General features: G+C 46.3%; 2 protein-coding genes across 3 annotated transcripts in view; both read right to left on the bottom strand.

Moving 5' to 3' along the window:
• Positions 1 to 24,272, bottom strand: part of LOC133340837 (sarcoplasmic reticulum histidine-rich calcium-binding protein-like) — a 316,152-nt gene that overhangs the window by 239,818 nt on the left and 52,062 nt on the right. The gene's annotated exons all lie outside the window — the stretch shown is intronic.
• PTDSS1 (phosphatidylserine synthase 1) lies at positions 2,338 to 24,189 on the bottom strand. Of its 2 annotated transcripts, XR_009754951.1 has the most exons (14): positions 23,889 to 24,189; positions 21,501 to 21,592; positions 20,667 to 20,711; positions 19,395 to 19,519; positions 17,604 to 17,762; positions 15,958 to 16,109; positions 15,111 to 15,252; positions 13,400 to 13,512; positions 11,617 to 11,682; positions 8,420 to 8,519; positions 8,118 to 8,186; positions 6,395 to 6,467; positions 4,851 to 5,818; positions 2,338 to 3,183 (listed from the first exon to the last, which is right to left on the bottom strand). XR_009754951.1 is itself a non-coding variant. In XM_061549303.1 (13 exons), the coding sequence occupies exons 1-13, from the start codon at positions 24,065 to 24,067 to the stop codon at positions 5,760 to 5,762; spliced, it is 1,374 nt and encodes a 457-aa protein (XP_061405287.1). In that variant the 5' UTR covers positions 24,068 to 24,189; the 3' UTR covers positions 3,397 to 5,759. The 2 variants fall into 2 exon arrangements, 1 of the variants encoding a protein (XP_061405287.1); XM_061549303.1 differs by lacking the exon at positions 2,338 to 3,183 and having other exon boundaries at positions 3,397 to 5,818.

Genomic DNA, 24,272 nt, shown 5'->3' on the forward strand with positions numbered 1-24,272 from the left:
TGGAAATTTATTTTCACGAACATTAATTGTCTCGCACAACGAGTCTGTGTGCAAAATGTCAGCTCGATTGGATCACGGGAAGTGGGTTAAAAAACGACTGAAAGATTTGCACGGTCGTAAGCAAGCAAGCACGCAAGTAAGTGAACTTAATATAAAGGATTTAAAAAGCGTCCACTCCTCCATGTTTCGGGGCATGCACTCTCTAGCACTTGGGACACCAGCCGAATGTATCGCTCCGTTGCTTCGGCCGACATTCTCGCCGGCAGCTTGCACCCCCCCCCCCCCTCTTCGTCGTTCGGGGCCGTCCATAAATGACGTCACGCGATTTTAGACAATTTTTGACCCCCCCCCCTTCGTCACACGACGTCACAAAGCTCTGCCCCTCCCAAAACCATATTTCCATTTTGAAAATAAAACATGCTTCAAATCGCTTTAAACTATTGTCATTGTAGTGCGTATTTAATGTGGCGCTGCACTCTGATGTTGTAGGAGTGTTGTTAGAACAATTAGTGTTGTTATAACAATTATATATTTAAAGTTGCGCATTTTGATGTGACGTCACATTTCTCCCCCCCCCCCCAGGTGCGTGACGTCATTTATGGACGCCCCCCTATGGACAAACATGATGAACTTCTTTCGCACCGTACGTAGCAAACGGTGTTAATCGGAGGTGCGAGTGGAAAGACAACAAACTAAATACGAATAGCAGTTCTAAACAAATTACTTTTCAATTTAGGTTTTAAATAAAATAAAAACTGAGATGTTCGGCCTCCAGCCATAAGCCAACCAACCTCCCCGCCGCCCTCCGACTCTCTGCTCTGAAGTTTGAGAGTTGATTTTGTCCATCCAGGTGACAACCCAAGAGACAACGATGACCTCTCGTTTGCGAGAGCGACCTGGTTGGTGGGAGGCCCCATTGCCTGAATTGTCAACCTGCCATACTGCCATATACATCAATGTTCTCCTGTCTGCGAATGAAGGTGACGAGTTAAGTTTTAGTTTTGAATGGAATGAGAGCCATAAAGAAGATACGAGGCGTGAAGTGACTGCAGGTGCTTGACCTTTGAACCTGGCGTTACCCTAACGAACGCAAGGACTTGCGGAGACAGGACACGAAAAGCAGACGATTGTAGGCACAAAACAGAACTCGAAAGGGATAAATCCCAGAAACTAAAGCTGTAGTAGCAAGCGCGACAACTTGGACGCACAGAACCGGCGAGAAAATAAGTTGAGAGGTGCTCAAGAAAAACAAATCCTGACAACCCACAACATCCAACAGCTCAGGACGTCGGGTTTTTGCCGAGTAAACGGGTCAAGCGGATGGAGTGGAATATTAGGTTGAATGGTGCCACCACCCCCGTGGATTTTAAATTGTTTCAATGAAGCTAGCAAGGGATTATTATTTATGATTCCTATATGGATATTAAATCAACTTTAGTTTTAGATTTAAAGCTTTCGTGACTTGCGAGGATTCATACTCTTTGGGTTTTTTCGGTAAAGTCACGTAGGTAAAAAATAAAGTAAATGAAAACTAAATTAAATCATTAATTTAGTTGTTTTCATTTCTAAATTAAATGATTAATTTCGTTGTTCTCATTTATTTTATTTTTTACCTACGGGACTTTACCGACAAAACCAAAGAGTATAAATCAACTTTGTCAATTCGTTCTCGTGGACGATGAATCCCCTACCCCTCCCCCCAAACACCAGGTGATCATGGGGCAGGTTAACCATACCACCTCACCAACGTTGGTCAGTGCAGGTCGGGTGATGATCCGAGCCGTATTTGCGTGAGCTACCAGGCTTTTTCTGCGTTCCATCCAGGACTCCCCTCAACAGTTTCTGACCCAACTATCTCAGGGATAAACTTGCAGAACTGGAGCCGGAACCTGGAAGCTATAAACAGGAATCAAGGCAGCGAGAAGTTGAGGGATGAAACTTAAGAGCTAACGAAGCTGTAACATAAGGAGACTCAACAGAGGCAGAACCCGTTTAGAAAAACAGTCGTGGACCGAAAAGAAACTGGGAGACCAATCCCGGACCCAGAGCTGTGTTGAGACACAAGGCCTCACCACGTGGAAATCTGGAACCAGGGCGGTCGAAATAACTTGGAGTGCGATTGCCTCACAGAAATGAATATTTCGCACCGTTGGCTCCGTATGGTGCAAAAGACGTTCAACATACATACATACGTACATTCTAGATTTGAAGCTTTCGTGACTGCAAGGATTCATACTCTTAGTTTTTTCGGTAAAGTCACGTAGGTAAAAAATGAAATTAAAATTAATAAAAATTTAATTAAAATAAAATAATAACATTTTTATTAATTTAAATTTCATTTTTTACCTACGTGACTTTACCGAAAAAACTAACAGTATACATACATACAATATAAACGATTTAAGTGGAAACATTTAGGTCGAATTTTGGCGACGACTCTTGTAACATAATCGATGAGCAGATCGGGGAAATGATGTCGACAAACTACAAAAACTGCAATAAAGCAAGACTGCATCGGGACGAGAAACACTCGACGCACATTTCAAGATTTCCACTTAAAATAATAAATACACTGCCAACAACATCCCAACCACATCATCATTGTCAACATCAATATTAATGTCATCATCAGTGTCATCGATTTTAATGTCATCATGTCATCATCATCGTTGTTAATGTTATCATATCATCATCGGCGATCTCTTTTATACATAGGCTTTCACGACCAATATTACGATTGTCATTTGGTTACTTTTGGGATTAGGTCGTGTATAGATCTTTTGTCGTACACCCTCCTCCACCCCGCCGAATAATGAAGTGTCCCGTGAACTAAGGGTGTCAAATGTATGACTTCAGCAGCACCACCGGAGTTGTTGGAGAGGAATCTGGCAACGTTTAAATGGATACGGACGTTTCGTTAAGACATTTCAATTGGCCTCATCCCACGTTAAACACGACGGGGTTATTTTTCGTTTGATCATTCATTACCTGGCCGAGACCATAACATTGCTACACACAATGCAGTAGATGCACGTCTATGGGTCTCTGTGCAAGCCTAGAGGTCTGTGCGTAAATCAACAGTGACAGATTTAATCACAACTTAGTATGTGCGAGCCTATGGGTCTCTGTGTAAACCGATGGGTCTCTTTTGGACCAACGACTCACCACAATTTCGATTTAAAGCTTTCGTGACTGCAGGGATTCATCTTCTTGGTTCTTTCGGTAAAGTCACGTAGAAGGGAAGTAATAAAATAATAAAAATAAAACATAATAAAATAATTCTCACGTTTCGGCTACAACGCAAGCAGCCGTCTTCAGGTGAAGACGGCTGCTTGCGTTGCGTTGTAGCCGAAACGTCGTGAGAATTATTTTATTGTTTTATTTTTATTATTTTATTACTTCCCTTCTACGTGACTTTACCGAAAGAACCAAGAAGATGACTCACCACAATTCGAGAACTCGGTTTAACCATGGGCGGTTGAGACCCGCATTCAAACCCAGGATCCCAGTAGTGCCGGGTCGGTGTCTCCAACATGGCCATTATGAACCCCGTGAGCCACCCCACAATGACCCTACTTCTCGCAGAGATAACGATGATGCGACAGGGTCTCCTAACATCAGCCACGCTGCGCACCTTGTTGATAAACGCAATAACGATAACAGCAAACACACAGCAGAAATTACCACCGACTGGCTATAGTGCTATTGCTTAGTACAGGCAATGAGTTAATATCACCGAAGAATATTGCTTAGTGCACGCTAGACTGTGGTATTACCTAAATTAAAATGTACCCTTCAGTACAATAATACTATTAGGTATAGGTAACACCGTGGTATTACCTATATCACAATGTATCCCTCAGTAGAGGTATTACCTATGTGCATCGCTCAATGTAGACGTTTTTTTAATATTAGCTATACCACAAGGTATCGCTTAACATTACTCACTGTAGGCAATGCCTACATAGCACATTGTAGATCAGTATAAGCAATGCCTGGCAATGCCCACATTGAGGAGCAAATTGCTAAGCAGCATTCCCTACTTTAAGACTTTCTTTCCCATTCAAATGAGTAGGAAGCCCAATGTCAGACCGCCGTGTCTAGACTTGGTAATTCAATGTCACTGGGCTCCACAGGTTGGCAGTTGTTTCGTGACAATTTCTCAAACCCATAACCCACGGCAGCGGTAGGTGTCAGCCTTCGGCAAGGTCCCCCTGCAAACACACAACTAACTCCTGATAACCTGAGAGAAATTCGCCGGTTAAAAGTCAATCACAATTTCATTTAGTCACGTGGCGATTCTTCTGCACCCATTCCCCTGCCTTCCCACCCACCCCCACCACCACCGCCGCCACCAGAGATGCGAAGATTCGTCACAACTCTGGGCCACGATTCGATTCAAATAATTGATTAAAATGTTAGTTTAAAAGCACGTAGGCTTTCGCAACCAATATCATCCATAATACAGGTTTTTTGGGGGGGGTTAAATCGACGTAGCTATATAATGTGTCATTAAACCCGCCACCACCCGACACAGCCAATTAGTAAGGTTTGTCTCGTAAACAAAACATGCCAATTCGTTACGAGTACAGCACACCGGTGTGATTGAGATTGTAAATGTTGTGGATTTTCTCTGAAAAAAGAGCTAAATAACTCAGTGGGCCTTACCTGGTAAACAGACCTGGTTTTCACCTGAGGACGGCTGCTTGCGTTGTGGCCGAAACGTCGTGAGAATTATTTTATTATGTTCTATTTTTATTATTTTATTACTTCCCTTCTACGTGACTTTACCGAAAGAACCAAGAAGATGAATCCCTGCAGTCACGAAAGCTTTAAATCGAAATTTAAACTTAAAATAGTTTAGTTTAGGTGTAAACCATTTACATTGCTGGGTGGTCAGAGGTGGAGGGGGGTTGAGAAGCAGTTTAAGAAACTCGCCTCCAATATTTCAGCTGTCACGCCGGAAGGGGGAATCGAACCGGTGACCTCCGGATTACAAGCCCCAAACGCTAACCATAACCCCACCCTGGCTACAACCAATTCGGCATAGTGATGTTCACCTTAACCAAACCTATTGAAGACGATGATGATGGTGATGACGATCCCCAACAAGAAGGAACGTGGAAAGCCCGCAACAGTTGCGATTGTCGGTGGCAATGATGAGATGGATAAACAATTTTAAAAAATGTAATACTAGAGAAGAGTGCAGTTGTAATACTAACAAAAATACAATAATAATAATAACATACAATTGAAAAAAACCTATAAAAAAAATGTCTGACGGTCAAGTGTTATATTTGATTTTTTTTTTTTTATAACTGATTCGGAGCGGGGCTTAATTCCTCACGGAATATTTTCTGGGTCGCTGGTAGAACGTGGTAGGTGGCACGTGACCAGTCGTGGTCAAAGCTGCTGGAACAAGTGAAAGGTATCCTGGATGTGGTGTGCCGGGCGAGGGGGTATTTCATGGGTCGCCGCCCTCGGACAGTTTCCAGATGAAATTAAATCCCTGGGTATGGGATAAAAAATGCAAACACAGCAGCGTATTTGTCACCCGACGTCTTAACTACTAAAGCTCGCGTACGCCTCTTCTTTCACAGTGTGCATTATATGATCGCGAAACGTTGGAGCAAAGCGGTGCAGCCCAGGCTACTCGCCTTCCACCATTCGTCGTCATCGTCGCCACGGCCACCACCACCCTCATCGCCGCCGCCGCCGCCGCCGCCGCCGCCATCACGGCGATCGGATGACTGCGCATTTCACAGAGTCTTTTTCAGCGCGACGGGGTCAGGCTTTTCCTGTATGTCCTGTCTGCTATCTGTGGGGCGAGACGGTCAAGTGAGTTGAGTGGATGTTTGTTTTGTTTTTTAGAAGTTTGGGGTTTGTGGAGGGTGACGGGGGGTGAGAAATACCAGTGTGGAGGATGTACAAATCGACGGGCAAACAGGCAGGACCGATAAATGGACATGCAGATAGATAGACACGCAGGTGGAGAGAGAGGGACAGACGACAGGGATGCAGGCAGGTGGACAGGCCTACAAAGATGCAGACAGACAGACACATATACAGACAAATAGAGACACAGGCAGACAGCCAGGAAGGAGCATTGTTAAACAGATGGATAGAAAGACAGAAAGAGAGAGACACGCAGACAAAATCACAGGCAGGAAGGTAGGTAGGTGGACAGACCTCTAAAGAGCAGGACAGACACAGACCAGCAGGCTGCCATACAAAGAGAGAGACACACAGACTGGCAAAGAGACAAAGGGACACACCAACAGGCATAAAAACACACAGAGAGAGAGACGTGACGGCAGGCACGAGAGTGGAAAGACAGACAGCCAGGAGGCAAGAAAGAGAGGCTGGGCAGACGAACAGGCAGCGCTGGGCTCACCGCTCAGTTCCATGATGGAGTTATCTGGGGATGAGTCCACGTAGCTCACCGAGTCCTCGCACTCCGACAGAGACTGGAAAACAACACGGTGGCCAATCACGTGCCGACTACATGACCACATTTTTCCACTCAAATCAGACGCCCCCGCCAAGAAACAAAAATTGAGTCCATGATTTGGACCGTTTCTGAGCAAGCGATGGAAATTCCTCGTTACTATGGCAATGGCAAGTATTCCCATCTTACAAATATTGCCGTCTCCCCAACAAAGTGGAATTAGTTTTATCAACATGCGGAGCGCTCTGACCAGAGATGCCCAGGGCTCGACTAAGCCCACAATCACATTGGAGCTGATAAAATAGGTACCAGGAGAGATGATGATGGCTTAGAGAGGCCTTCATCAGGCAGTGGATTGATCATGGAAGAAGAAGAAGATGATGATGATGGTGTAAGTTTCGGGCTCTCAAAGAAGATGCCTGCCGCCTTCACTCCTCGTTTTTTCCAAGATAATCATTGACTTGAACGTTAAAGATTTTCTTAATCTCTGTAACCATTACATCACGGCAGAAATAATAAAGTGTGCATATATGTGAAAAATCTAAGCAGATAACAATGTGCTGAAAACCGTATCATCATTCATACGAGTACATTTTTTTTTTTATCTTAGAAATCAATTTCTCATTTTTCTAAAGCCTCGCTTTCCAAAACAAACGATGACGCGCTGATCGTTTTCTTCGAAAGGGAATTTTTTTCTCAACAAACTTGTGGACCACATCACAGGGGGTGCCAGCTCAGTGGCTCTGACAGGGGCCCATCGTGAACCACCCACCTCAAATTTAAATTTCTCACAAAAGCTGTGAAAAAGCTCTCACGCGATCGCCTGGTCCAGTCACCATTGTTTGCTAAGCCACCTGTCGGAGCTTCTAATTCTCTGCTTTTCATAGTCATACAGGGAATTTTTTCATGATAATAGTAATAACGTATGTGTGTTAAACTTCTTTCACACCGTATGTTGCCAACTGTGCTAACCAGGTGCGACGGGGAAGGACAACAGACTAAAATTTACAACTTATTATGGTCAATAACAACTGTACCGGCATCTGCCCAATTTCGTCACATTTCAGAGATAGCAGACGTTTATCAAGGTTGAACCTTGACAGTGCCTGGAAGGGCGACTTCAATTGGCAGCATCTTGAGAATTCAGTGCCTGCAGAAGCTGCCGGCACATGCAGCGAAACGTCGGACGTCGTGCAGGACAACACGTGGTATGACCCGAAAATGCATCGGAGGGAGCTACACAGCATTAACAAAACCGTGACAGCCTGTGGCGTAGCGTTATTATTATTATGACTTACACACATGCCACTGGTGATCGTGGCTATGATCTCACGTGGAAAATTCGAATGATCAAAGTGATGAATAATCATCGCCAGCCACGATCTATCAACTGCTGCATGAAGGCTTCTAGAAGCTGTCGTCACGTTTCCCCGTCTCGCAATGCAAAGGGTCTGTGGCCCCTTCACGTGAGCGGATTTCATCGCTCCATCTCCGTGACGTTCATCGTTCCTCCTAGTGCGCGAACGGTGGCGACCGTGAGGCTGTCACGTGTGTGGACTGTGCAACGGCGGCGGACGGATCGTGCGGAAGGAAGCGATGGCGACGCGTGGTGGGCATCAACGACGTTGGCGCCGATGACCTCGCGAACGCGACCTCCATCGCGGTGTACCTTTTCGCGAGTAGGAGCCCAGTCGGCATACGCCACCATCACGTAGAGGCACGCGAACGTGATGAAGGCCTGCGGGGCGAGCGGTGCAACACGCAGCACATGCGACATTCTGGTCTTAATAATACATCAGCATCATCACCATTCACTCCATGTAACCTCCTACCTCTCCCCTCTCATCTCTCTCTACTCCCCTCCACGTTGGCAAGACAACTTGGAAAGAGGTGAGAGTGTGATGCACTGGCAACAAGGTGTTGTGTGTGTGCATGACGTGCGTGCAAGTGTCAGGATCACCCGCTACTTACGATGCACACGAGCCACAGGAACACGTACATGACCTGCGTCTTGGAGAACAGCTCCTTGCCGAACTTTATGCAAACGATCGCCTCCAGGAACGCGATGGCTCTGCGGGCGAGGCGCACGGCATAGCGCGACAGGACACGGCAACGCGTGTAAAGACGAAGCCCTGCAATTGCTTAGCTCACGCCACTGCTAGTGGAAGGGCCTCCACGAGATGGAGCTATATAGAAGAGCCCCTCTCTAGTGGAGGGTATTTGCCCGACTCTTTCAGACTGGCCAAACGTCTTGGAAGAGGTGGGATTACCCACACTTTACCCCACGAACTGCCAATCAACTGTAGAGTAACCCATTCATAATGCCGGGTGAACAGAGATGGTGGTGGGGGGCGATGAATTGAGATATCTGTTGCATTGTTTCAACTCTCGCGACGGGAGACAGAACCGGCGACCTCTCGATTGAATCAGAATATTTGTGTATATTGAAGGAATCCGATGAGCTATGAACTGTCACATGAACTCCATTCATCCTCGCAGAGGCTTCTGGCTAGCCATCGAACAAAGACGGTCACTGCATCGCACGCTTTCAGATGCGTTTCTGCGGCCGTCTGGAACGCTCTTCCTTCCGATATTAGGAAGCCACTGGAGCTATGCCCTTTCAAATCATATCAATTGGAAACTAATTTCTTTAGAACTGCTTTTTGTGTCGAGTGTGTTGTCCTTCCCCCGCACGGTTGACTACATACGGCATGAAAGAAGTTAAACAAACCCGCATACATTAATGATGATAACGTTGCCAGTTATTTATTTACAACGAAAAAGGTCTCGCCGAGTCTCAGGACTCTTATTGAGAAATGACATGTTGCCTTGGGACGTGTGGTCATTCCCACTAATAAGGGTTTGCATTAGGGCGTGGGATAAAGATTAGCGCTTGACGTAGCACGGCAGAACAGCTCAGATAAAGCCAGCTTATTCAGTGAAGCGTGGTGTAATTCGAACGTGTGTGCAAAGCCCCTTCTTCTGGCCAAGTCCAGTAACTGCACCGCGCCAAATCTGATTCAGGTCTACTTTTCGGCCACAGTACACGCAGTGTGTTTATATCGGAGGGGATCGCCGGTGCAGTGTGTTTAACACGCTGCCCTCTAACCCGAGTTCGATTCCCAGCCATGGACAACGTCAGAGTTTGCGTGCTTCACCAAATGCCGCTAGCCAATTAGCCCTGTGAGCTAAAACACGTGTCACTGTATGTGTGGACAGATGAAAACTGGTGTTTATTCACAAATCATATATAATAAATAATAACAATACAAATTAATAATCCTTTTGCCAATCCACTGCTGTATGAAGGACTCCCCATACTGTGTCAGTCATGGCGATTGTTAGACCATACTTCACCAATTTGGGTTTAGTCGTTTTCACAAATATTTAAAGGAGGGGTGGGGAACGTCCGGCCCGCGGGCCGTATGAGGCCCACGAAATCATTTGGGTCTGGCCCTGCCAAGGCAACCGCAGGCGTGACTCGAAATTCAATAAATCTAGGAGCAAGCCTGGATAAGCAGTTGCAAGTAGCAACATCATCATCAATACCAGCTAACATCACACACGCCTCACCCAAAGAGAAGCAGTTCCAGCCATCACATTAGGGGTGAGTTAATTAATGTTTGACCAAATATAACAGGCTAATTTTTTAGTTGATAATTTTGTATGGCCCCCGAATTATGTTATAAATATACAAATGGCCCTTGGCAGAAAAAAGGTTCCCCACTCCTGATTTAAAGTGTAGTCAGATAGATGTACAGATGGACAGATGAGGAGACAATGAATGGACGGATGGATGATGGTTGGCAGGATAGGCAGCGAGAGAGAATTGGATGGAAGGGTGGACTATTCACCCCTCCCCTGTATCGTCATGTCCCGGACTCGTGACTGTGGTCAATGCAACACCTCCGATGGTCGTGGGGACCACGTGGAATAAACTACAAGCAATGGCACAAGCCCTCGCACCTCCCCCCACACACCCCCCTACCCCACCCAACGCAAATCGGAAATAATCGAAGCGCTATTCGACACGCGTATCGCGAGGATAAGATTTTCATTTATGAAAGCATCACGTGCTTAACAATTAAGGGGTCCAAAGCGAACGGCAGAGCAGTCAATCTGGGGTGCCGCAGTGGCAAAATGTTAAATCTCTCGCCTGGTACGCAGGAGGTCGTGGTTTCGATTCCGACCCTGACGCCTGTATATTTGGAGTTTGCATGTTCTCTCTCGTCAAGGTCGTGTGGATTTTTCTCCAGGTGCTCCGGTTTTTTACCTCCACATTCAGAATTAACATTTGCTTAAAGAGCATTTGGCTGCTATAGATTTCCACGTGATAAGCCACTTCGTTGAGCTATCATTTGTGGTCAGGTCTGCTTCTCACGAAGGGCTGTATAGCTCAGTGGGCCCTTACCTGGTACAATAAAAAAGTGCGAAAAATATTTAAAATACTTTTTTTTTAAACACGCTTTAATGAAATGTACTGTCCGAGCTGCCCCTCCCCCTGGCCCCTTCCCCCATCGCCCCTGAGCGTGGCTCCCCGAGGCTTGCCGTGACATAAGGGACCGTGGTGATTTACAGGCAACGTCAGTTGAGCGTGGACAATTAGAGCCGTAACGTGGACAATTATATCCGTAAAAAAGATTGTTTAAAATGTTTTTTTTTCAATGATAGAATATAGTATTGTCATCAGTCTGACATACCTATACGAAGTTTGCAGTCGATAGCACATTGGGAAGTGTGTAAGATTTGAGTTACAAGATTTCTTTTTTGAGGATACAACAGACGAAAGTGAGTTAAATAAAAGCGTGTAATAAGTATAACCCGTAAAAACAAAGTTTTTCACTATAAATCCTTTATATGCGTGGCGGCTAGAGTTCTCTCGTCCTCTGGCTTGAGATGGCTGCCACCTATGGGTCAGATGATTGTCTGCCAGTATTAAGCAATTGGTAATTAAATATTTAATTTGTTTTCCCTAAACAGTGTAAAATTTTGGAAAAAAAATTTCACGAACATTAATTGTCTCGCACAACGAGTCTGTGTGCAAAATGTCAGCTCGATTGGATCACGGGAAGTGGGTTAAAAAACGACCGAAAGATTTGCACGGTCCTAAGCACGCAAGCAAGCAAGTGAACTTAATATAAAGGATTTAAAAAACGGCAGAGACTCACCCGTAAACCCAGCACTGAGTGCCCACGCGCTTGCACTGCGTGTCCGTCAGGTACGCGTAGTACTGCCTGCAGCGCACACGCCAAGACACACACCGGCGTCGCCTGGCGTCATTATCAGACAAGATCTACCCACTGCTGGATGAAGGCGTCTTCGAGCCGTCGTCATCCCCAGCAGCTCGCGAAATCAGCGGCAATCGTCATCATCATCTCCATATATATATAAAAGGCAAAGCTGTGATTATGTGTGTCTGTTCAAAATGTTTAGCGTACTTCCCGACATGCAACCAACTTTAAATTTGCCATGTGGGTACTTTCCAGACTGTACACTATGCAACAATTATGGGGGGGGGGGGGGGGGGGAGCTCAATAATGCATATTTTTGTAGCACGGCAAGTGAGCTGTGACGTCACATCTGTCACTGACCCGCGCATGTGAAAGCGTCACGCATTGTAGTGCAGTGGTTAGCGCGCTGCGCTACGAACCCGGCGACCCGAGTTCGATTCCCGCTCACGGCCACCACCGGTGACGATTATTTTAACCAATCCTGGGTCTCCCCTAGGTCGACTCAGCCTCAAACGAGTAACTGGTCTGTGTGAACATCGCCACTGGCGGCCGGGCGTGGTGAATCCAAGTCCCGGGCGAAGCCGGGTAGTAAAGCTAGTCATTAATATTTTAAACAAACTACATGACTTTAACACGTAGGCTTTCGCGTCCAATATCATCCACAAGGTTTTTTTTTGGGTTAGATCGCGTTAATATATAAATATCACATTAACATATTTACGCGATCTAACCCCAAAAAACAACAACCTCTATTATGGATAAACAACATCACACGTCAGTTGAGGGTGATATCTTAACCCGGTCCACACAAAACGACTGCCGCCATTCTCCACCAAACGTCGGTGAAGTCACCACGGCGCTCGTGCCAGGCCAGGCGCCGTGTGAGACGATCACATGAGGTGTGGAATGCTCACTGAGAACAGGAGGTCACGGGACGGACCCAGGTTTTATAGGTTGACCGATTAAGATGACTGGTAGGTGGACCATGCTGGTCTATGCACTCACAAAGATAAAGATCACCTGTATAGCCTGTTGGGGCAAGTGCTGTTAGCGAGCACCGGTGATGGCCAGCACGGCACACGTGGGGGTGGGGTGGGTGGCCAGCACCACGCCCGGCCGCCTTTGTCTCCCCAGTGCCAATTTTTACACATCGCACCAGGTACTCATTTGAGGCCTTAGTCGACCTAGGGGACGTCCACGACTAGTTCAGAAAATCGCCATTGGTGTTGGTGGCCGTGAGCGGAAATCAAACCCGGGTCGCCAAGTTCATAGCGATGGCTCCCCAACACAGATCCCCCCATATAGGAGCAAGCGCTATTAATAAGTAGCACCTATGAAGGCCGGCACGGCACACGAAGGAGATGGGTGACCAGCACCATGCCTTCCCCATATACTCACACCCCCACAAACAAAAACAAAAACAAAGATGCCCTGTATAGCCTGAACAAACTGTCGCAGCAAGTGCTGTTCGCGAGCACCTATAAAGGCCGGCACGGCACACGAAGGGGTGGGGTGGCCAGCACCACGCCCGGACGCGTTTGTCTCCACAGCGGCGATGTTTTTACACACCGCACCAGGTACTAATTTGAGGCCGAGTCGACCTAGGTGAGGCCCAGGATCAGTTTAGAACACGCACACAAACGTACATACACAGCGACACTGAGACGGGGGGGAAGGGAATGGGTCTGGCAAACGGCGGTGGTGCCGGTGCGTGGCGGACCTGACAGTGGGCGCTGTGATGATGCCGATGAGGAAGATGCGCCCGACGCTGATTGGGTGCCCCGCCTGGAAGACGAAAATGTGCTTGAGGAAGAAGGTGTTGAGCTCCGTGAGCTGGAACACAATGCGACGCGCACACACACACACACGTGAACGACAACATTCGATCCGCTAACAAAAGTGATGATTTTCCAACATCTGTGTTTTTTTTTAAGATTCAAAACTAACTTTGAAGGGGTGGTTGAGATAATTCACGTAAACGTGACCTTACATCTGCGTGTCTAAATCAGCTCAAGCCTCCCACTCCCATTTTCAATCCCTCATCTTTCCCCGCCGCCCCCCCCGGTGAAAACAGACACTGCTCCGTACAGCTCACTTCTCTCTCCCTTTCTTCCCTTTACTCTCATCACCACCTTCTCATCCCCGACCATCTTGGCCCGGCAATTCCTTGCGCCCTTCCTCCCCTTCCTGCCTTGAGCCTCTTTTTCTGTCTTCGAGACTTCCCTCCCGGTGGCATCCCTTCCCGTTCCCGGTCATCTTGCCCCGTCCGCTATTTTGCTCAATTTTTCTTCGAGGAGTAATAACCAAACCCACCAGCAACTTTGCACACTATGTCTGCTATGTCCATTGCTTTAACGCTTTAGGGCACCACGGTGGCTAGGAGATGTTAACTACCTCGCCTGGTACGCAGGAGGTCGTGGGTTTGATCCCGACCGTGACACCTGCTGCTGTATATTTGGAGCTTGCGGTGTCTCTCTCTCATCATCACCACGGTGGCTAGGAGATGTTAACTACCTCGCCTGGTATGCAGGAAGTCGTGGGTTTGATAGCGACCGTGACGCCTGCTGTATATTGAGTTTGCATGTTCTCCCCGTGGCCATATGGATTTTTCTCCAGGTCCTCCGGTTTTTTCCTAGACATTTAGAAACTTGTATTTAGATTATTTGGCTGCTATAAATTTCCACATGACGGCAAGCCACTTTGTTGAGCTATCATTTGTGGGCAGGTCGCTTCTGAAAAAGAGCTAGATAGCTCGGTGGGCCTTACCTGGTAAAAGAAAAAATAGTTTTAGTTTGAACTACCTATATTCTTAGGTTTTTTCGGTAAAGTCACGTAGGTAAATTAATAAAAATTTACTTTTATTAATTTTAATTTTTTACCTACATGACTTTACCGAAAAAACCTAAGAATATGAATCCTTGCAGTCACAAAAGCTTCAAATCTAGAATTTGAACTACCTCTCACCACCACTACACCCTACCCACACAAACACTATCATTCCCTACCCGCTTCTCGTGGCATGTCATGGGTAAAACTTTTACGAAAACCCAAAACCTCATCTGAAGCACTAGTGAGCAGGCCTTTAATTTCAGCTGGGTCTGTCCGGGTCGGTGATCTGGAGAACGTTTTGGCGCACACGACATCCAGTACACCTCCAACAATGACGATAGCAATGTGCCGCACATCCCAGTCTATCAGTGGGCCGGATTATATTCGATGAGAAACTTAGCCCTGGCTTCATCTTCTTGGTTCTTTCGGTAAAGTCACGTGACTTTACTGAAAGAACCAAGAAGATGACTTTACCGAAAGAACCAAGAAGATGAATCCCTGCAGTCACGAAAGCTTTAAATCGAAATTTAGCCCTGGCTGACAGCAATCGACAACCATGACAACACACCTCCCCCTAACTCCCCGCCCCCCCACCCCTTCACCTGCCAGATGATCATGAAGAGGTAGATGCCGGCGACTCGCTGGAAAGAGGACTTGGGGTCGAACCAACGCACGTACGTCCACCTCGCGGGCGTGAACTGCATTACCACGCGCTTGATCTTGCCCGTCGTGCTGTGGATGTCCCTGCGATGGGGAGGGGTGGCAGGTTGCGGGTCAAGGGGTCAACAGAGCCGCGATTAAACAATTAGCGGCGCGTGGAGTTAAACCGTTGCCCACGTCTGAATGTGTCAAGATGTGGCCTTTAAAGTCGCAATTGAAATGTGGAAGAAAAATCATGGGTTCCATAATGCATTTCAGCATACGCCTTCCCTTGGAAGTCTTCAATTAGCAAAGATCATTACTTATGTTTCAAGCCACACGACGAGAGAACGTCAAATGGCGTGTGACGTTGCGATGCTGGCTTAGTAGGTCGGTGGCTGAGTGGCTGGGCGAGTGGCTGTGTGAGTGACTGGCTGGGTGGTCGACTGGGTGACTTGCTGGCTGAGTGAGTGGCTGTGGGGTTGAGTGGCTGTGTGAGTGACTGGTTGGGTGGATGTGTGGTCGACTGGCTGGCTGTGTGGCTGACTTGCTGGCTGAGTGAGTGGCTGTGGGGCTGGGCGGCTGTGTGGTTGAGTGGCTGTGTGGTTGAGTGAGCGAGTAACCATGTGGACGAGGGGTTGGATCGCTGGCTGTGTGTCTGACTGGCTGCATGTTGAGTGAGCGAGTAACTGTGTGGGTGAGAGATTGGCTGGCTTGCTGTGTGGCTGTCTCGGGGGTTGGCCAAGTCGCCATCTACCCAGCTGTCTGTGCGAGCGACCGCGTGACAGGCCGAGTGTATGCGGTGGTTACTTGACGCTCTCCCATCGATAGGTCCTCATTTCCAGAAAGTAGCAGACCACCATGCCCAGCCAGATGCCACCACCATTGCACAGGATGATGTCCAGGATCACCTGGTCCCACCAGCACTCGGCGAAGTTGGGCAGGAGGTGCATGAAGAACAACTGCATGCGCATGCACGAACACGTTCACACGCGCGCGCGCGTTAGTACTGCAGGTGCATTAACCCAAAAGTACACGCCGTCGGCTTCCCAATGGACGTTCAAAGATCTTGTGACATTATTCTCTAAATGTGTTCTTTTTATCATGCCTTTGCTACAAATTTGTCTACAATTTCACTTTTATTGTTCATGCCTGTAAGGCACTATGCATTACATTTCGTTGCACGAATACCGCTAAATAAATAAAGTTTCATTTATTGATTTCCCCCCTCCCCCGTGGTCATGTGGATTTGGCTACTATAAATTTCCATGTGATAAGCCAGTTCGTTGAGGTATCATTTGTGGCCAGGTCGCTTCTGGAAAAGAGCTCTTTCGCTCAGTGGGCCTTTCCTGGTTAAATAAAAGATATAGTTTAAGATAGACTACGCGCTGGTGAAATTTCGATTTAAAGCTTTCGTGACTGCAGGGATTCATCTTCTTGGTTCTTTCGGTAAAGTCACGTAGAATGGAAATAATAAAATAATAAAAATAGAACATAATAAAATAATTCTCACGACGTTTCGGCCACAGCGCAAGCAGACGTCCTCAGGTGGAGAACAGGTCTGTCGAGAAGACAGAGTCTGAATGACACACCCCAGGCTTGGAACGTCTATTTAAGCTGGGATGGAGGGGGGAAGAGCGCCTTGACAAAATAATTTGCATATCAAGAGGAATTTAGCATATTTGTGGGAAATGCAGATATGTGATTAGTACGCGCTGGTGCTTCGTCACGTAGCCCTTGCCGATCTAATCTGGTTCGATGGACATGAAATCAATAAACGCTTCTCTCCAGGGAAATGACCGACGTCACAATGAACTCGTCCATAGCCAGCCCTGGCCCTGCGTGCCCCCCCCCCCCCCCCACCCCCTACCGAGTCGTTTCAGATGTCTTGTTAGGTTCTGGATCTGGCTCAGCATGATAAATAGCTTGTGTATAACCACCTGTAACCAGCCTCAAGAGACTAAGGAACCCCCGGCCTTTAAAGAGATACCCAACTTCGACAAGACTCCCAAGTTCTAGATTTGAAGCGTTCGTGACTGCAGGGATTCATCTTCTTGGTTCTTTCGGTAAAGTCACGTAGAAGGGAAAATAATAAAAATAGATTTGAAGCTTTCGTGACTGCAAGGATTCATACTCTTAGTTTTTTCGGTCAAGTCACGTATTCATTCATTGGCTACCACATTCTGATAAGCTCCCCCCCCTCCCTCCTCCCCCTTAACTTGTATTTAAGAACTTGCATCTTGCAATCCCTGCCTCACTTGATACAGCAAATCTAGCTGTGACGGTCCCACCTGATGACGGAGACTTGTGTTGCCTCCGAAACGTCGTGATTTTTTATTTCTATTATTAATTTTATTAATTTTAATTTCATTTTTTACCTACGTGACTTTACCGAAAAAACCCAAGAGTAAGACTCCCAAGCCCCTGCAAGGGTCGAGCCGGAAGCTCTGTGGCACCTCGGTCATCTCCCACGTGATGCTGATAGTCCAGCAGAGGCCGTAGCTCCGCACGACGAGTGCCTTCATGGCCCAGCCCCAGAAGTGGCCGAACGCAAATACATCAAAGTGGCTCGCGATCCTCTCCAACGTGATCACGTGGCAATTCACGGCGTACTCCTGCCACACACACGCACGCACGCACGCAGGCAGAGAAGAAACGCGAGTGAAGATACACGGGCGAAACATTTAGGTGTGCGCGCAAGACGGACTCACGAGTGGAGAGGTGATTGTGTTTTATGCATGTAGAGACTATGGGATAAAACGTTTTCTTCTCTGTCTCCCTATTATGCTGGGTGGTGGTTTTTGTTTTGTTGTAACTTTCTAGCCCGCCCCTACTGGACATCCGCCTACTGGACAGCTGTGAAGAGCTTCATAGCTCGTCGGATGGATTCCTCCAGTCTAAATAAAAGTTCTGATTCTCATTTGTCATACGTGCATGTACATGCAGCATACTTTTCGATTTAAAGCTTTCGTGACTGCAGGGATTCATCTTCTTGGTTCTTTCGGTAAAGTCACGTAGAAGGGAAATAATAAAATAATAAAAATAAAACTTGATAAAATAAAATTCTCACAACGTTTCGGCCAACAACGCAAGTAGCCGTCCTCAGGTGCATAATAGGGAGACAGAGAAGAAAAGTTTCGGACGCTGTCTTTCCGACAGCCCTGTTCTTCACCTGAAGACGGCTGCTTGCGTTGTGGCCGAAAGGTCGTGAGAATTTTATTTTATTATGTTTTATTTGTATTATTTTATTATTTCCCTTCTACGTGACTTTACCGAAAGAACCAAGGAGATGCAGCATACTCTTGTATTTATTTAGTTACGTTGATTTTGATGTCACACGGATGATGGTCCCATTTGGGTATTTGCCCGGCTACTTTACACGGGAGATCCATGATGTGCGAGCATAGCAGCAACTAAAACATCAATATTGCAGAGATCGAGTACGGGATCCCTAAGAACTATTGCACAACTAACGATGTGCACCAACGCACAGACGCCAACAGGTGCACACAGACGCACACGAGCATTATGTGCAGATGTCCGAAAAACACGCACATTTGTGCACACATACCAACATAAGTACGCAAACTCAAGACACGCATGCCCAACACACGCACAGATGCATACGTGCACAGACATACAACGTGCATGCACATGAATAGACATGCACGTACGTATGCAAGGCAAACACACACAGGAAAAACGTGCACACACACACACGCAAAAAATAACCACAGATCACTGTGTCAGGATAGATCACACTCCATTCTGCGTTCAGCTGAGACACTCTCCCCTCTCTGGGTTCAGTCAGGACACTGCCCGCAGTTAAGCAGACACAATCTCCCCCTCCCTGGGTTCAGCAAACACATTCTGCTCTCTCAGTTCAGTAGAGATATACCCTCCTCTGTAAAGTCACGTAGGTAAGAAAAAACAATAAAAGAAATGAAAACAACTCAATTAAATCACGACCTTTCGGAGGCAACACATTTATTTTATTTTTTTTACCTACGTGACTTTACCGAAAAAACACAAAGATTATGAATCCTTGCAGTCACGAAAGCTTCAAATCTAGAATACCCTCCTCTCTAGGCTCAGTAGAGACACTCCATCCTGAGCCAGGCATCACTGGTGTCTGCAGAGTGCTGGCGCCGATGCTCTTACAATAATAGCTTCATCTGCATTTTCACAATGTCTGTGTCTGTGCTGTGCACGTGGGACCGAAAGGGAAAGATCGGGAGAGACTGTACCATGATGTCAGCTTCACGCGTGGCGTTGCGAAGCGCCGGGTCCAGCCAGTACATGATGGCCTTAACTTGCTCCGGGTTGAGGAAGAGCAGGAATATGAGGAACAGGAAGTAGAGGACGCTCATGCCTGCATACGCGTGCGTACAAAGACAAAGATCCCCCGTATAGCCTTACAAGACTATTGGGGCAAGTGCTGTTCGCATCTGTGAAGGCCGGCACGGCATATGAGGGGTTGGATGGCCGGCACCACGGCCAGCCGCCGTTGTCTCTCCAGTGCAGATTTTCAGATATCGCACCAGGTACTCATTTCAGGCTGAATCGACCTAGGGGAGGCCTAGCACTGGCTCAAATATTCATCACTGGTGTTGGCCACGAGTGGGAATCGAACTCGGGTTGCCAGGTTCATAGCGCAGCGTGCTGCTACACAAACGTACGTACAAACACATTTCGATTGAAAGCTTTCATGACTGCAGGGATTCATATTCTTGGTTCTTTCGGTAAAGTCACGTAGAAGGGAAATAATAAAAATAAATCAATAAAATGATCACGACGTTTCGATTGCAACAAAAGCAATCATCATCAGGTGTGAAAACCACAGCAAGAAAAATTAAAAAGTGGCGTTTTTTTAATTAAAATTTTCTTGCTGTGGTTTTCACACCTGATGATGATTGCTTGTATTGCAATCGAAACGCCGTGAGAATTGTATTGTTTTATTTGTATTATTTTATTATTTCCCTTCTACGTGACTTTACCGAAAGAACCAAGAATATGTACACACACATGTTAATAGGCACACGTACAGATACAGGCAGGCTCAACTCAGTTTAGCTTCCGAGATTTGATGAGATGGGACATATTTTGGGTAATTTGGTCATTGGCGCCTACCCCCTGTGCATGTGAAGTCACGGTTTATCTGTGCTGAAACGATTGTCATCTTTGTTGGTAGCTCTGAGCCAGTGGTGGAAATTCCAAATTCCTCTAAAATGATAACCACTGTTGACATTCCTTCAGTGTTCTCAAAAATTGGGTGGTCATTTTTGTCGGGCCAGGATGCAGGGAGATCAGCCGAGTTGACCATTACATTTCGGGGAATTTATTTCACAACTTCCGATTGTGAATAATGCGCTGTGACTGTGTTTTCCTATCAAAGCTCCTATATTACACACACTCTTCACTGGTGAAACTCATCGGGCTCTTATCTGGTTCAATCAGGGTTACCAAAATGAAACCATGCCGGGTTGCGGGTGTGAGGATGAGGGGAGAGGATGACTCACCGAACACCATGCGCCATATGGACGGGTGAGGTCTCGTGAAGGGACCTGTAATGGGACACGCAGACACACACATCAACACTCCCGCCGCCTGCTGCGCACACATCTTTTTCCATCCGATGGAGATTCTTAGGGCTTAATTTCAGCCGGGTTTGTCCAGGTCAGTGACCGAGAAAATATTTACGCACGCATCACACCACATCCAATATTCCTATCGCTGTGGCAATTAGGCCCGTGCCACCTACCACAGTCTACCAGAGACTCGGAAAATATTCTGAGAGATAGTAGTAGGTTTTTACCCTTTTAAACTGGTACAAAACTGACACCTTTATTCAAGGCATCATGTTTGCAATGCCTTGAATAAAGGTGTCAGTTTTGTACCAGTTTAAAAGGGTAAAAACCTACTACTATATTTTGCCACTGGTAAAAGAGATCTCTTAGTGTATTCTGAGAGATTAAGACCAGGGAATTCTTATCCACTGGAGTTGATTGACAAAGTTGACTGACAAAGTGGATTGGCAGTGGAAAAATACTGCCAAACAAACAGAGTCCGGCTTCTGCTGGTGTTTGATGTAGATCAGCCGATGACACCAGAAGCAGCTGCCAACTTTATATAAACGATGGAGAACGCTCCATTCGGTTCCAGAAAAAAAAGGTCTCAGCACGAGCAGTGGAAACTTTGGGACATCATGCCAAAAACACGAGGTACGACCGGGAAAAAAACGCATCGGAGAGATTTTGAGCGTGTTGTTCGGGGTGATGTCCGACGTTTCACTGCACGTGCCGGGGGCTTCTTCGGGTACAACCCAAAACGCATGGGATAGCTGTGACTCTCACCGTTGGGGAAGGCCATGACGCTGACGATGAGAAAGAAAACGGTGACGAAGATGATTCCCCGCCATATGTTGTCCTCGGGGCTGCTGTTATCCCTGAAGGGTTGGGCAGTAAACAGAAAGAGCTTACATAATTAATTCATTAATAGCTGACCTAGCCATATACTGTATTGCCTCAAGGCCAAATTACTTAGCCAAACATGGTGCCTGTCACAGACCACGTTACACTTGCCTCTGGCGCATTGGGAGGCAAGGGCTGGTGGATTACGCAGAGATTTTTTTTACGTGCAACTCCCAAACCCACCGGGGCTGCGAGTGAGGTCGGTAATGGGTTGGAACAAAGCAAATGGGTTTCTGTACCAACCTGTGAGGGCTTTCGAGTGCTACGCCCTTATTCTGTGCAGGTTTTCTCTGGGCACTTTGGTCTCCACCCAACGCAATGCGTCTGGACACGTTGTGAGGTTTCCCTGAGCAAAGGAGGTACTCTATTTCCTAAGTACATTAAAAAATATATGAATTTAAACGGTGATAATGTGCATCTGGCTGGCCAAAAATGAACAATTCTCCCGACAATGTTCACGTGTTTCGAAATGTCAAAATAAACTCAGTGTCCCGTGAAACATTCGTCGTTTTTATATCGCAACTATCAAAATATAAATCCGATGCCCTAATTCCACGTAATGCGCCCGATCTCATCGGATCTCAGAAGCTGAGCAGGCGTTTGAGCCCGGCTATCGCTTGCACGGGGCGACCACCACCAGAGATTGTCCATTTGTACTCTTAGTTCTTTCGGTAAAGTCACGTAGGTAAAAAATGAAATTTAAATTAATAAAAATAAAACAATAAAATCACAACGTTTCGGAGGCAACACAAGTCTCCGTCATCAGATGGGACCGTCACAGCCAGATTTGCTGCATCAAGTGAGGGAGGGATTCAAGATGCAAGCTCTTAAATACCATGATAATTGGTTTTTTACCCTTCTATCTGGCAACAAAACTGACACCTTTTTACAAGGAGTCATGTTTGCATAGACCGCAATACCTGCAGTCATAATACAAACAAAAGACATAACTCTGATAATGTGCACTGTCCTTGAAGGAAAGCTGTCTCGGGTGTGGACCAATCAACTTCAAGGACAGTGCACATTATCAAAGTTACGTCTTTTGTTTAGATTATGACTGCAGGTATTGCGGTCTATGCAAACATGACTCCTTGTAAAAAGGTGTCAGTTTTGTTGCCAGATAGAAGGGTAAAAAACCAATTATCATATTTTTACTGGCAAATGAGGTTCCCATAGTGTAGACTCTTAAATACCAGTTAAGGGGGGAGGAGAGCTTGCATTTTTTACCTAAGTGACTTTACCGAAAGAACTAAGAGTGTGAATCCTTGCAGTCACGAAAGCTTTAAATCTAGAATTGTCAATTTGCCTTCTGCGTGGCGACATACATTGTGAACAGCAGAGGGCGGGTGTCAGAAAAATACATTATAATGTACTTCTATGCTCGCACGCCTCCACAGTGACCGGCGTGGTGAAGTATGGTCAATTGTTCAGCGTGGGGTTTTGTGGCCCTTAATGCAACAAGTGGGTTAATTAAAGTTTGGGCTGCTGTACGTTGATTTGGCAGGCGTGGTGTAAATATCTGTAGCAAAAACATTGTTGCAGAAATCAACGAGTGCACAGGTAATCTACCAAAAAAAGCTTAAAGTAAATATGAATATGGAAATATTTTTTAAAATGCATAGCTTACAATTAATTATGAGCTATTTAAAGACATGTACATACTTGACAATACGGTAGATTTGACATGAAGCTATCCATGCCATCTCGAACATGCCGTAACTGCTACGCAAACCAGATTTTAAAACTTTACACTTTTATTTTTTTATATAAACGTTTGTTTATTTATTTTAAAAATCTTAAATTTTTTCAGATACATGTATTCATTTCAACTTAGAAATAATGTTGATATGTAACGGTTACAATTACTTCCCATTCAGAAACGTTGCCCCACTATTGCTACGTACGTCACGAAATCCTACAATACTCTTATCAAAAGTCACCACCTTCAAACCCTATTAATAATAAGCGGTTTAAATATTAGACATTTAATCGTCAACATTAACTGTTTATTTATTTTTTAAACCCACCAGCCATACTTCAAGTTACGCTCGCAACCAATGCCATTCAATCCGCCAACGTCAATAACTTCTAACAATCTAATACCCAGTTTAAAATCTAAACATAATAACTCTTTCAAAAACACACACCACGCAAAAATAACGTTTTAACATAACCCCCCCTTCCCCGACGTCACTTCGCCGGCCGGGGGGGGGGCGACCAACTCCGCGGCAAACAAAACTAGGAAAGTCGGTTAAAGCCTGCGGCCCTGACCTCGTGAAGGCGAAGTACACGAGGCAGACGATGGTGAGCGTGAGCAGCGTGATGGTGTGCGGCCTGTAGAAGAACTCGATGGTGATGTCCTCCACCTGCTGCTCGTTAATCATTCGGAAATGCTGCTTGTAGTTGGCGTCGTCTTTCCTGATCGTGCCGGCGTACGTATGAATGGCCATCGCTGCTGCTGTTGCTGCTGCTGTTGCTACTGCCCCGGGACCGACGCCGCTTTAGAGGTGCAGCGTCCGCTTGACGCGTCGCTAGAGGTCGCCAGACCTTTCAATTCGTGACAGCCCTGGATCTATAAGTCAAGTCAAAGAGATTTGGGGGCTCGTCTCCGGTTGACAGAGACAGTGGTGGAAATTCCACGTTACTGTGGCGGGG

Source organism: Lethenteron reissneri, chromosome 10, assembly GCF_015708825.2.
Source record: "Lethenteron reissneri isolate LAM-NWPU_2019-01 chromosome 10, ASM1570882v1, whole genome shotgun sequence".
In the NCBI taxonomy this organism is placed as follows: domain Eukaryota; kingdom Metazoa; phylum Chordata; class Hyperoartia; order Petromyzontiformes; family Petromyzontidae; genus Lethenteron; species Lethenteron reissneri.